Source organism: Anoplophora glabripennis, unplaced genomic scaffold, assembly GCF_000390285.2.
Source record: "Anoplophora glabripennis isolate ALB-LARVAE unplaced genomic scaffold, Agla_2.0 scaffold63, whole genome shotgun sequence".
NCBI classification, from domain to species: Eukaryota; Metazoa; Arthropoda; class Insecta; order Coleoptera; family Cerambycidae; genus Anoplophora; species Anoplophora glabripennis.
Genome location: NW_019416222.1, coordinates 638,857 through 654,520, shown reverse-complemented (window position 1 = coordinate 654,520; position 15,664 = coordinate 638,857). Strand labels below are relative to the sequence as shown.

Below are 15,664 nucleotides of genomic sequence, written 5' to 3'. Positions count from 1 at the left end.
AGATACGTGGTGTTGGCAGTAATGAATTTTGAATGAACTAATGGCTTCAATTTACATTATAATTCAGCTCAGATATCTGTCTTTAGTGTTTGTCTAAACTTAGTGCGTCTTGAGTCATCTACCCCAGATTGCTATTAAAATGAAGCAGTTTTTATAATACTGTATTTATTCATATATAAATTTTTAGATATTGCATTTTTTTCTTGATTCTAATCATTTGTACTTTATCTCGTGTATACTATATTTTTCATATTAACGTGTTTCTACTTTTCCAGAAGGTTCTGAAGATGAAATAGAAGTTTCCTCCCAGATCTTGGACCTCCAAGAGCATTCCATGGAAAGGGCGATGGTCCCGCCCCAAACTGAATCAACGTTGCAACACTACCCTACCAATGACTACGTAAACAGTATCTACTCTTCCCCAGAGGATATGATCGCAGAAAGTAGGAAAATACCCACGAAGCTTCCCGAGGAACTGTTCGAGAAGTCCAGAATCGAGGAGGATCGTCAGAAATATTGCAGTGAAAGTAAACAAACCAATGGAAAGGTTGATATCTTCTATCTGAGGGCCAGAGAAGTGATTCTAGCTAGCGGGACGTTGCCCGGTGAACTGGAGTTGAGGGAGAATGGAGTATTCGCAAAGACTACCATCAACAAAGGCGCCCGGTATGGACCTTTTCAGGGGAAGTGGGCTAGCATTCCGCAAGACGCCAGGTTTGCATGGGAGGTAAGTGACAAATGTGTTTATATGGTATTTTTTTTGTTGGCCAGTTTGAATGATCATCATCCAATGTGAATGAAATTTAGGTTGTAAATCACCGAAAGTGATCATCGATTAACGAAGATGCAATTAGTTTTACTTTTTGTTCGTCCTGGATGAATCATGAACACATTTACTGCCGTGATTTTATGATTGTGCTAAACGCACTATGGTTTTTCGGTTTCTGTAATTAATTCTAAAATGAATGAAGGAAGTTAGACAATATCTCTTTTAAATAAATTATGGTAATACAGAGAAAACAATTTGCAGTAGTAATGCATATTTGGATGTACAAGATGCCTTAAAAAACGATAGAAGACGTTATGAACTAAGATAAATAGTACCAGTTGGAACTGATTAACAAAAAAATTCCGTAACATTTAATTATTACTTGACGCGGAACTACAGAAATATCATAAACTATTAAAGATCAAAGACCTTTGAAATTATAAAATTGTTCAAATTGTTCAGATTGCACGTGAATATAGAAGTATTACTATAGCATTACTCCTAGCCTCTTCGTTTATTTGTTTATGAAAAGTATACACATACACCCACGCACGCACGCACACGCACACACACATACACACACAAACGAATGAATATGCACTATATAGACGAATATATACGTATTATACAGTTTTTAAGCTTCATCCAGCTTTTACGCGACTAATAAGTATTTAAACACGTGCTTGTCATGCATTCGCATTATCAACATTTAACATCGAATATCTCGGAAACTGTCCATTAGCGAACTTTGAGCCCATGAAGACTTTTGTTCCTCATAACAAAAACAACCTATTCCCAAAATTTCATTAAAATTGACCGAACGGAGTTTCCCATAAGGTTTGTGCGGGGTCCTTTGGACCTCGGATTCGAATTCAGCCCACCAAAATCCTTCGTAACAGGATATTCTGGTTTCTGAGTTAGACGATCGGCCAAATTTTGTCGGCCTGTGTAATCATAAAAAATTGTCAAATCGACCCAATTTCAATAACCATTGTAATTAACGACTTTCATTAAATTATTTCTATAAACAAATGCATTACTGCTCAATACAAGAAAAAATATTTTCTAATTTTTTCGTCGTATTTAAAAAATGTCTTGAATTTAAATTCAGAAAAAGTTCCATAATTTCTCCTTATGTTTGGAACAGTTTTACAAAAATAACTAAATCAATGGAAATCGGAACTGCAGAAAAGGTGAAACCGTATACGACATTTAGGACCTTTTTTTGTGCAATTCTAACTCCTTTCAAAACTAACACTTTCCCGTCAACGTAAAAATTGATAGCTATTCCGTACAATGGCATTTCGTTTCATTGTTGTAAGTGGCCAATTCCGTTGACACAAAGTGGTGTACAAATTGTTAAAATAACACTTTATTTAGATTTTATATGAAAAGATCTAGTTACGATCGTGTGAATGGGGTTAGTTTCCGATCGTGGGGTGCGAGGCTGCAGTATTTGTATATTATTTCCTAAAATAAGGGAGGAATAATCCTCTCCGCTGGGGTGTGAAATTGGGACATATTCAGGAAATTTGTGATTAGATTTAACGAACTTTCTGGTATATAACTATTCTACAATAGATATCGCTCCTCTAGTTACGTATCTATGTTTAACCAAATTTTAATAGCTTCATCAAAAATGAATAATTACATAATTTTAATTAAAATATATGGTTTATTTGAAGATATAGAAAAAAACATAGAAGAAAACTATGTGAACATGATGGGATGACATTTTTCCATTTATCTCGAAAACACAGTTTTGTAGTCTTTAGTGCTTTTAAAAATGTGACGTACTTCGTACGTACATGTAGAAATAAATTATATAAAAAATGTACATTGTTGACTAAATTTATATAGAAACCACAATTTGTGTCACAGATTACGAAGAAACTGTATTTAAAATGCTGTATTTACGTTTACTACTATTTTTTAAAACATATTAATAATTAATAACTGTGTTAAATAAATGCTAACAAAATCTGTATATTGCTGTTGAAACACACTATTACCATAATGCTTATAAAATATAAAATGATTTTTATACGGTTCAATATTATTTATCTTTGTGCCGCTCGCTACGCACATCGATAGAATCTATAATCGTCTATAAACTGAGGTACACTGAACGTCAATCTATATTCTATCTCTGTCTTTTGTACGTATTAGGGAATAGGGAAATGATTTTTTAGTGGGTGTAAACGGACTTGATTTATCCGTCCTGAGAAACGTCATAGCATAAGCGTAGACGAGGGGTCTAATTCCATGCCTATAATAAATTTATAAATTAAAAAAACTACTGGGACGTTTTAAAATGCTGTAATAATTAAAATGGATCAAAGTGCCGGTTATAGCAAACCGTAAAAAAATATTAGATATTATGTTTTATTATCTTTTTTCATTATTTTCTATATTTTGTTGCCTTTTATGCAGACACGCCAATGGATTTTCGTTCCCGGCACGCTTCATCCCCCTTACTAGTCCAAAAGCTAGCGATGAGTCACTCTCTATAATTTCGACCGCGGAGTATAGGTACCTCAAATTGTTAAAGATAATTTTTCACAAAAAAAACATTCATGATTATAGGAAGAAAGCAGTACACACAGTAAACAACGAAGTAATATTTTCTAACTAACAATTACCAATAAATAAAAAATTTTGACACCAAGGATAACACTTTAACATGTCTGCATATATGACAGGGCTAAAGTTAATGAATCTAATATTGAAGAGGTATAAAAGCCATAAGTGTAACAAAAAACTCTTACTGGGTATGTCAAGGTCGTGTTGTCCCAATCGCGGTTCAGATAATATATGATAAATTTTCATAATTTTAAATAAAATACAATGCTAGAACGCCAATGGCGTTTTTTTGTAGAAATAATGTTACATTCAGATACTGTTACGTTAAATGAATGAAAAATGTCTCTTGGTGTTTTTTAATAGTAGCAGCCGTTTAGGAGATATTTGGACTTGTTTTTACGTTTATTTGAATTTTCCTAATAAATTAATCCGTTAAAACCTCCTGGTTTTAACCAGAGACGTGCTACTAAAGCGTCCGCCAACTTTTTCCAAGAAAAGAATACGCCACTGGTGGTTTTTTGTAGAAATAATTTTATTTCTGGAAAAAATATCAAAACTAAATAATAAAATAACATTAGCAAATAGGTCGAGTAAGTAATTAAGTAACAAGTCTTACAATAATTGTCCAAAACGAAGTCCTTTCGCATCGATACACTTTTGACATCTAATCTGTTTATAGAGGAACATTTCATGACATGACTTTTCCTGAGAAGGTTATAATTTTCCTCTATTCCTTGCCACAATTCGTCTCGTATTCATAAGCCCACCAAGGACTGTAGCTTCAGAAATAAAAAATAAACAATGCTAGTTATAATACTAAAACGAGATCATCGTAAAGCTTACTAACTGATAACGCAGACAAAAGATTCAATTTTTGCTGATGGATTTTAAACAAATAGGTGGACTAAATTTATTTATTTTTTTATTTACTGATAAATAATTTTTACTGATATATTATTGATTAAAAATATTGTCAAAAATTCACATACTTGTAATGGTTTTGATATACAAAAATGTAAATGAATTGAACATATATAATACATTTTACGTATTTGGTCCATTTTTAACTTCAAACAATGAAGGATAAAGACATCACTATAAAAAAGGGGGTTTTTAAATTTAAATATGTATACTTTGTACTTTAAATAAGTACCATGTAAAAAAAGATATTCTTTCTAAAAATATTACAAAATAATAATGGCTACATTTTTTATTTTTAAAGATACATTATTAAAAAATGTCACCTATAAGTAATCTGTTTCCGTTTCATTTTAATTTTACCACATTTGTTTAAATGTTAAATAAAGCGACACTGTAAATCTACCAACGGTTATGGATATGAATAAATTACGAAAATATTTTTATAATTTTGTCTATTTTGACTAATTTTATGCAAACTTAACCAAAGGCGATTGTGTTTATGTAGAACTCTGAACATCCCGATCTTTCGCAGACTGCAACCGGTGACAACGTGAAGAGTTTGTATTGAAAAAGGGGTTTTAGGCTCCCTATCAATCAATTCCACACCTGGTATTGATGTATTCACTGAATTTTCAGACAGAATTTACTTAGAACTTCCTTTTATTGAACTAACAGTTACATAATTGTTTCAGAAAGAAAAATATTTTCAGTACTATAAAATATGAACTCTTCAGCAAATAGAGCAAAATAGAATTGTACGTTACTAAGGCTATAAGCTATTGCAAAATTCCAGTAGGATAGAAACAAACTTTACTTTAAAGTTAACAAATAGTTCTATGCATTAAAAACTGCTGCAAAGTATATTGATAAAATTGATAAGATATGCACATGCATATATATATATTTACCGACTAAACTTGTGTCTGTTTGTTTTGTTGGTGTGTTCCTCAAAACAAACTACTGAAGGTGTGAGATATTCTAGTGTGGTGATCTATTTGTTAAGTCTTACATAATATCTAGCACAGACCGTTATATACCTCAATTTTTGGTAAGAATTCATTTTTTATATTTAATATAATTAAAATTTTCATATTATAAGGGAAAACGGTCGAGTTTGTATGTAAATGTCCTTACACTATTTAGATGTTTTTTCATTTTATTCCAATTACACGATGTGTTTAAATTTCCAAAAAGTATTGGCTAACTATCAAATAAGAAGTTTTTCATTAGTTGTATCTGATTATTTTAGTAATATTGTTTACTTCAAATAAATTGGTGGAATATTGACAGAATCGTAATCGAGTGGTACTTATGGATGAGAAAATTTCGAATGCACTTTTTAAAATGCAATTACAATGTCTTTGTGTTGCTTGCAAATTCATCTGAGAGGATCGAAGTTGTCAATTTCGCATGATCTTTGATTGACAAGTGGTATGAATACACAACAAAGCGAACTAAATGCAAATTTTATATTTGAAGTGCTCCCTTGTATAATTCGTGTAGAAGCTGTTGTACCGACACAGCAGTATTTTCATTTATGTAAGGGATTTCGTGGTACCAAGATTTTGCCTATTTATTCACTAACTACTAAGAGTGTCAATTGCTCCGACAATAATAAAATAATACAACTATTCTTGCATTTTATTACTAATAATTTGAAAAATACGCATGTGAAGAGTAGTTACAATTAAAACAAAGAAATCATGTAATCAGAAAATTAAATTTCTGAAAAATGTGTATTCAGATAATCTTGTGTTATTCCATTTATTTATTAATGTTAGTGTGAGTGGCAGTCATTTTTTATTACGCATCTCAGGAAAAGATTTTAATGTAGCAAGTATTTTTTAAATACACAGGGATGTCGTAGATTGTCTCCCGATATTTTCAGGACGGATGGTATGTCGAAAAATTATCAACTTTTTTAAAACCACTTTTAAAACCACTTCATAAACTTCTCTGCATAAGGGTTACAACTTTTTAATTGTCCAATACAGGTATCTTTCTTATTTTAAGAGATACAGAAATGGTTAAATGAGCACAAACGTGCAGAATTTTATGACGATCACGGATTAGTTTTTTTTTTAGAAAATTCCGAAGATATTCGAAGAAAACCGTTATATGAATGTGCTATTTCTTTTTTTAAACATACTTCAGCTGGTTTTCAAAATTTAAGATCAAAAATGTGTAGTTTGATATTAAATGATGTGAGGAATCGTTTTTTGCTGTCAGTATTAACGTATCTCCAAAAATGTGTGCTTAGCCGTAGTTAACTTTTGTTTTTGTTACGGACACCATATTAATTTTTTTCCTCATTAGAAGAGGAAAATTATCTTTATAACGTTGTATAATTTATGGGGTTTTCATAAATAAATAACCAAAATATTGAATATAATTATAATTTTAATAAATAAGTCAGGTAGCCATGAGAAACATTTTAATTTTTTCTGTATCTCTGTATGTCTATATCTCTTAAATTAAGAACGATATATGTATTGGACAATTAAAAAGTTGTAAACCTGTATCTCTTTAAAAGGGGGTGGTAGATATCATGTTCCAATTATATCTATCATCTTTTGAGATATTTTAATTTATACAGGGTGTATTTAAATGAGGTAGCACGAATTCTATCTTACAGTTACAGGTGTTTACCATGTTCTTAAAAAAATCACAAATATGCATGCATATATCTCAAACGATGTTTGACGTAGACCAATGAGACTTGGACAGGCGACTTAATCAAATAAAGATAAAAATACCTTGAACTTGTATACAGTGGTATCAGCCAGTGGCGGAGATACTGGGAGACACCGAGTAATTTTCAAATTAATTTTTATTCTAAAGTAAACTTATTACACAGTTGAATAAACAGAAAACTGTTTGGATAAACTAAAATATATTCCTTTTGAATTTTCAAAATAGTTATTGGCGTCGATGGGGTATTTTGGAATCTAGATTATTTGGCAGCATTTGTGTTACTTCATTTAAATACATCCTACACCATGTATATTGATGACTTACTATCACCATATTTATTTTGAAAATACCTATACTTAAATTCTTGTTTTTATAACAGCAAATATTTTCAGTTAACTTTGGCAGATAGAAGACTATGAAAACCTGATTAGATAGGTATTAGGTAATCATGGTGAACTATTCAGAACGAGTAAGTTATTTTATTCTGCTTTTTAATTAATACAATTTTTTAAAAACATGGAAATTGTAATATTTGATCTGTTCTTTAGAATGAATATCTTGAGCCTTTTTAGTTAAACATAAATTGTACTTTCACTTTCCTCATCCAATTTGAACGACATTTAGTTATATACTTGCCTATGCAGTTTCGGTTAAAAAAATCTAAGTACCTACCTTCTGAATCCAAGACGACATTGAGATGAAATTTTGTATGTAAATTAATAAATAAATTAAATAATGTTTATTGAAAAAATTAAGCCCCAACTGAAACAAATTGCTTCGATTTTAGGTGTACCGATTATATTTTATGACATGATTATGTAAAACTATATTGTCTATTAAAATCATCTCAATTATTCTAAAATATTATTATTCATTGATACATAAAATCTTTACAAATTGTTGAATTGTACCAAAATAATTATTATTTGAGATTATTATCGTTTACAATTAAATTTGAGAAGATAATATTGTTCAGTGGCGTCAATCATCATCAGTTATTGCAGTCACTGCACCAGTGGAGTACGAAAATATTTACCCAACCTTATGTAACGATTGCTTCCCAGCGATCTGCCTGTTTTTCTATTCATCTCCTAAAGAAATCCAGTGATTTTGAATTGAAGAATGCATCTATAATTAATTTTGAAGCACGATGTCGTCATTAAAGGAGAGTTTGAGAGTGGAATCGTGAAGGTGACTTTAAATTTGACCTTGCAGGTCATTTTAATAAAAAGCACTATGATTTTCGTATCCGTGAGATTTGGTTTTCATGAGACCGAAGGCATAAAAATGACAGCGCACTTCTTATTCGAGAATTTGGACCTACATATTCTCAGCTTAGCATAATTGGTGAGGATATCTTAAATCCTGCTACCTCCGAGTATACTGCAGATGTGTGGCATGATCCATCCTACGGCATTCAGAGGTATTACCTTCAAAAAACAAGAGTTCACCTTAAAATAACCTTGAATATGAGTACAAGGTCACCAAATGGTGGTTTCCAGTGACCCAAATAACTATTGCAGAGGTTTTTTCCCGATACTTAGCCATCTTGACGAGATACCAACCTGAGAAGTTCGAGAGAGAGCCTTCAAATGATTTAGAGAATGAGAAAATAACTCAGGCACGTCCCTGAACGTAAAATGTATCGCTATTTCAGAATCCGAGGCCAGAAATCGTATTACCTTAAAAAAACAAGAGTTGACCTTCAAATAACCTTGAAAATGATCCTAACAAATAACAACCTCTTGTCTGAACGTAAATTTTTTATTCTTTCAGAATGTGCAGATAAAAACTGTATTACGATGAAAAAAAACAAGAGTTGACCTTGGAATAACTTTGAACATGAACTAACTTCGGTATTCGAATTCAGCGACCCCTTAATTTAAAATCATTTTTGAATTTGACTTGATAAAAGAAATAATTATTTCGTACGTATATGTACAATTTACTACCTTCAATTCGATCATTTTACCAAATAAAATGATTATTTTCTAAACTATAAAGACAATGGTACACTTCATTTCCTTTTTAGTGCTTGGGCGGGGACACCATTAAAATTGTTATTTCGATCAGTATTAGGAACTCCGTGCTCTTTAATTGGAGATCAAATTTATAATGCATTTACTATAATTTCCTTTATAATATAGCTTTTCCACGAATAAATAACATTCTGATTACTTCCACCCTCTTTAACACTTTCAATTAGATGTCTACTATATACAGGGTGAATCACAACTTATCCATAAAAATTTTAGAATAGATGCGTCATGGAAAATGAAGTCAATATCGCAAAAAAAAATTGTAAAATCCTTATATTTTCCGAGAAAAATATTATTAAAGTTGTAGAATTTTCAACCTTTACATGGACAACTGTAGTATCTAACGTCATTCGCGTTGTACGCTGCGCGCAAAGGCTCTCTCTCTCTCCACGTGCCCTGGAGGCGATTCCGAATACTGAAATCCGATGTTAGTATTTACGTTTTTGCGATAGTGTTTACAGTAGTTCTTTAAGTGTCATAAATGGTTTACGTGTATAGCAACTCGGGAGTTGATGGATATCGTTTTAATTTATGGTGAAGCAAGACAACATTTCTGTTATGGTGAAGCATTTGTGATATGGTGAAGCAGGACAACATTTGTGTTAGTTCTTAGAAAATAGGTAAGACGGGTTCAAATGAGTTTACACGTCGATTGACAAAATTTTAAACAGTTGTTGTAACAAATATGGTAAATTATTTTATTAATTAAAACCATAAATTAATTTCATTAATTCATGATAACAATAGCGGCAAAAGTAGTGAATTTGCTGGTATAAAATGTGTGTTACAAAATTGTATTTATTTCTTTCCCTGGAAAAGAAATTCTTTCAATTTTTTGTTCGTTCATTTTTTGTTACACTTTGCCGCCGTGCCGGTCGACGACTGCATGCTTTGCAGGGTCAGGTTTTACAGTGGACCAGTTTCCAGTGCAATGAAGAAGTGTATTTTTATATCATTGTCGGACTGCCCTTTTTGATTGTTTTTACAAAATTGTATTTGTAAGAGTCCCCTGTACATTCAAACATTTTTTTTTGGAGAAGTTCTGAATCGCCCTGTATAATTATGGTCTAGTCTATCGCAAATTGAATTTTTTTCTGTAAAGCTTTGGTATGAATAAAAGCGTAAAATTGATTCCATGATTTTCTTGAACTTGGAAAAGAATTTATTTCAGAATGAAACAAGAAAGCTATTTTCGTTCTGTACTGCTTTCAGTGGCGTTTTTTCGGTAATCGGCGCAAATGTTTCGAACGGCATCCGACGCTTTAACTTCTCTGTTGTAAAAGAATATATGGGAAATTTCTTTTGTAAACAGTTTGCACAATCTCTGCACAAACTGACAAGTGCGAAGACTATTCAATTCATTCTTTCCTTGGACACCAAAAATGCTAAGAACTTCATTTCAATATTAGAAAACAGATTAATCAAATAGTAAAACATTTCCTTAGTATAATTTTTTGTAACCCAAAAATCTATTTAGTAGAAAATCTAAACTATAACATGTAAGTTTTATTCTGATAAATTTTTTTTGGTATCTCAATAAGGTAGAAAATAGAATGTGACACTTATTGCTGATCACCCTGTATATAGAAGACTGTTGATCAAATTTGTGCCTTTCGATCAGTCTAAGCTCTGGGGTCAATACCAACTTGATTTTTAGAGGATAAGTATATATTAAAAATATATTCCAAAAAAATCACCCAAGATGCTACAACAAAACAGAACTGTCTCGAAATTCCTGATCTACTTGTGACAGTTTATTTTCACGGTCGAAGAGACACACGTATATATTTACCATATCCCACCAAAAGACTCGCAGAAACGGACACTGTAAGGTCAATAAGTACAAGGGAGGGCCTTCGTTCTTTTATTATGTCATAATTGGAAGCACAAAACGTGTCAAAAATGTGTCGCACATCACGCATATCAAGCCGTGTATATTAAAGGCATCGGCCGTGTCAGTCCGGACGTGGACAAACATGTTATTCTTACTCGTCTTTACGCGTGAAAAAGTGCGTATGAGAATGGGAAGTTAATCTCGTTATTCAAATTTCTATACAAAAAAATACAAAGGTTGGGATAGCGTTAGATCTCTAACTTTTCGGCCGGATTCGGTTGGCCTCTGGGAAGAAATCATTGAAATGGATTTTTTTATTGTTCCGAGTATTGGTTCCTTGGAAATGGTTTTCAAAATCAGTAAAATTAAATAAGGTATATGATGCAAAACGGTAATCACTAAAGTTGAAAATTATCTTTATTTATATACAGGGTGTCCGGAAAGGTGATGTCAAAAATGACAAATTATTCTGAGCTAAAATCCTTCATGATATTGAATCAACAAATGGTGTGACAATGATTTATGACAAATATCTAACTGCTAATTACACATACTTGTTGACAGTCATCTCAATTTCCAAAGAAATCAAGATTTTTACAAAAATGTTAATATCGCATTTTTGATACCATACATACCTACATGTATGTTGTTAATAAAATTCGATTTTCTCAAAAACGGTACAAGATATCGACTGATATACAGTAAACTTTTTTTTTAAGCAAAGTGAGAGAGGAATTTAACTATGACAGAAAAATGACAAATTTGGCAACACTGTCAAAGATGTATAAAATTAAGTGGATAATTTCATCTGCTCCTGTATAATTCAGGTATATTGAATATCGGTTTAAACTTGGAAATGGATGAGTTACTTTAATAGCCCAAATTACATTTTTGTCATGATAACGACTTAGAAGTTATAATTGGAATTTGTTTTTTAAACTCCTTTCTTTGAAGGCAAATAACTCCATAACGAAGCCCTATATAGGAAAAATTTGTTTATGAAGAACTACATCTATTTTGACCTCCCCTGAATACCTCTTCATTTTTGACATGACCTTTCTGGACACCCTGCATATACTCGGACCAGATTTTTTAAAAAGTATTTGTGTTTTAATGTTTCTGATTATTTTTTTTGCATGAATATTCGGAACTTGTACAAAGCAACGTTGAATAATTTAAAAACTGATTTAATTTTTATTATGAAAACTTATCGAAAAAAATATTTTGTAGGAATACCTATGTATGGAAAATAATTACATAAAAATTTACAGCATTGTTGAGAAAATACGCCTTAATGTTAAAAATGCTGTCACCGCCGTTTTGGTGGTGAAAATTCGAAATATTTGAAATTATTCAATTTTCGTGGTTGAAAACAGTATTGCATTGTCGAAACCATAAGAGAGTTGCATGAACAAAATTTGGACAGGACATGAGTAAGAAAATTTTTAACGTAGGAATTTTGAATTTTTTAGGGGTTACCTCTAAAAATTAAAAGTTCCTACACCAATGATTTTTTTTAGACGTATAATACGACGATTATTATTATACTTGTAACAAAAAATTTCCTATATCTTTTTGGGACTAGTTATTTTCGCATTGTTTAACTAAGCTTACGCGTAAACTCATTTTAAATTAAAAAAATAACTAAAAAGTAGCTCTTATTTTGAAAAAAAATTAAATACACATTTTTTTTTTGTTGATAGACCAACTTAATTAATACGCTTACCAATTTTTATAATTTTCTACGGATAGTCAATACATCAGCGCAAGAAATTATGAGAAATATAAAGAAAATGGAACCATTATTCCATGGATAATACTTTCGAAGTAAAGAGACGACAGAATGAAGCCGTCTGATTCTTAAGAACGAGCAAGGTGTCAGGACAATAATTCAACAGTAAATAAATTTCAAAGAGATTTATTGTATGTTTTACGACGCCAGTGGTCAATAGTCAAAGGAAGACCCATCATTTCTGTAATAATTTCTGGCATTGTCCGCAAGGAACGAAAGAATCTTCGACCGATACGGTTATTTATGTGCTGGAGATAGCTGTCTGTAGGTAGTCCGAGGCCCGTACGAGCGGTTTATAGATAACAATCGTAGGTATCTCTTTCATATATTCTCGGCCGACGTCGGCTTGGGGGTGTGAAAATATCACAACCCTGTCAAAAAGATGTCTTTCGAGAGGCAAGGACATGAATTGCCCATCTATAACCCAAGGTTTGCAACCTTTATGAAACCGCTGCAGCAAAAATCATGCGTATAATGTGTGGTGGTATAATTAAATCCTAAAGACTTACACTAATACGGTTATTTCATTTTGTTTGGTAAGAATTTCTATCTTATTGATTAAATTAGGAAAACAAAGATCGCAAAAAGTTGTGGAGTTATTGTAATCGGGAAACTGCGGTAGTAGAACAAGTTATACAGGGTGTTAGTAAATAAGTGCGACAAATTTCAGGGGGTAATTCTACATGAGAAAATAAAGGCAGTTTGCTTATAAACGTATGTCCGCAAATGATTCGTTTTCCGAGATACGGGGTGTCAAAGTTTTTCTTAAAAACTGACGATTTAATTTATTGCTCTGAAACCGGTCGAGATGTGCAAATGAAATTTGGTGGGATTTAAGAGGTAGTTATTGCGCATTTTTTGACACGCAATTAAGAATTTTATGTTCATCAGTGGCGCGCGTACGGGTAATAATCTCAATTTTTTTAAAGAAAAAAATGGTACGCCACTGAGATACTACAAATTAAAAAATATTTTTGAATTCCTCGTTCAATTTGTGACAAAAAATCTCTCTTGCATTTTTTCGTATGGGGCGCCGTTTTGATGCAAAAAAATAAAACATCTTAACGCGTATTTTTTATTTCTTTAATACATTATCAAGAACTATCTAATACAATAACATTAAACCAGAACAATAACAGAAAATAACACTAATAAAATTTTGAAAAGGCGCAAAGCTACAACAAGTGTTCAAAATGACCTCCCTCAGACGTGACACAAGATTCAACTCTTCGCCTCATTGATTGTCGTATTCGCGCAAATATTCCTGGTATATTTCTTATTGTCTCACATCCGACTATAATTCGATTCCTCAACATTTTCAACGGGAGTGGAATAAACTAATGACTTAAGAAAACCCTCTACAGCTCTACATAATAACTATTCCCAACAAAAATTAGCGTTACTATCTAAAACATCCATCCCGTAACAGATACCGACTGGACTATAGGTAATTAGACAAAAATATCATAATTTTTTTAAATATGTATATCTAAGTATGTTTAACGTAAATAATCGCTAACTTGCAAATACGTCAATCAGATGTGGAGATACAGACACTAGTACCACTTCAGAATTTCGTTACCACTGGGTATTCTGCAAATTCAATTAGCGATTTCCAGTTCGTAGAAAGCAAATAACACAGATCGACTGACCTTTTAAACTAGATACCAGACTATGTTTCCCTAAAGGTTTTCAACACATTGTATCCGAATCCAACCCCAGAATTGTTCTATCACATCACTATTTAAAGAGAACCAAATCTAATGTGCGGTTATTCGCTATTTTTGAAGTAAAGTTACATCACGAAGTAGACTTTTCCCACAAAACTTGTTAAGGCATTGGAAAGTACTATTTTTCTTCTTCAAAATATATTTTGAGTCTTTCGAATATCTCTTTTCGTTTCTGAGAAATCGTTTGTTGAAATCGATTAATTTGTGGTAGTCGTCGATAATCGGAAATTTCATTTACCAGGATGGTACAGGAGTCTGCTATATTGTGCTTGAAAATTTGATCCTCTGTACTATGGAGTCATAGTGTCTGCAGTTTTCCAATATATTTCGCATTGAAATTTTATCACCAGAATTATGGTGTGATATAATCACCTCACTCGCATATTGGATCCTCTATCTGGAATTTCAAAAGTGTAGTGCTACATTTGGCTTCAACTTAATCTCAGAATTGTTTATATCAGAACGTGTGATAATAGTTGTCTTCAGTCTAAAGGCTGAAGGATAGGCATTTTGAAAACTTCATGATGATAATGATTATATGATTTTTTTACAAAAGACATTGCATTAAATGACAACATTTATATTTTCTTTTAAAAATTTTACGCAGTATACGAAAATATTTTTGTCATTTCTAAATTACGCTATTTTTTATTCCATCCGACATATTGGATCCACCATTTTGAATTTTGTAATTTGGACTTCAGTTTCGTAATCAGCGACCAGAAAAACCTAAGGAACTGGTAGAAATTTAGATGTTTGTAATTTTTACACTTTTAGATTGGGATATCTAGAAACGCTTCGGAAAAGTATAGTGTGGTATCTAGTTTAAAATTTTGTCGGTCTGTCTGTCTAATTCTAAAACTATTCGTTCTTCAAAAACATTTTAACAAATTTTGTATTAGAAATCATTTTAAGTGCAACATAACCTGTTAAACATTTTTTAATTTCTAAACAAGTAGTAGCTTCTAAACTTATCAAAATTCCCTCGACAATGATTTTTTAGAGTTGTAGTACATAACGTTGTATTTAAAATTGTATTTCTGACAAAAAACGCACATAAACTATTTTTCTAGAATAAACAGTTTTAGATCTATTTTCAATTTACTTTATTGCGATCGACTCATTTTCAATAAGCAACATAAAATGTCAGAAGAATTTTCGAACAAAACAATAGATGTTTCTCATAAATCATAAAATTTCTAATCGAATTTGCAGAATACTTAACTCGTCGAAATTGTGAGGCTCCCAATTATACTGACTGACAGTATTTCTGCCACTGGTTGACATATTTGTAAGTCATCG

General features: G+C 31.7%; 1 protein-coding gene across 4 annotated transcripts in view; it reads left to right on the top strand.

The window, feature by feature from the left end:
- The window catches only part of LOC108903722 (MDS1 and EVI1 complex locus protein EVI1-like), a 314,040-nt gene that overhangs the window by 174,167 nt on the left and 124,209 nt on the right, over positions 1–15,664 (top strand). For 3 of the 4 annotated variants that reach the window (XM_018706005.1, XM_018706008.1, XM_018706007.1), the window contains exon 2: positions 276–727. In XM_018706005.1, the coding sequence (XP_018561521.1) occupies positions 276–727 (452 nt within the window). The remainder of the gene's footprint in view (positions 1–275; positions 728–15,664) is intronic. The other variant, XM_018706006.1, reaches the window with a different exon arrangement.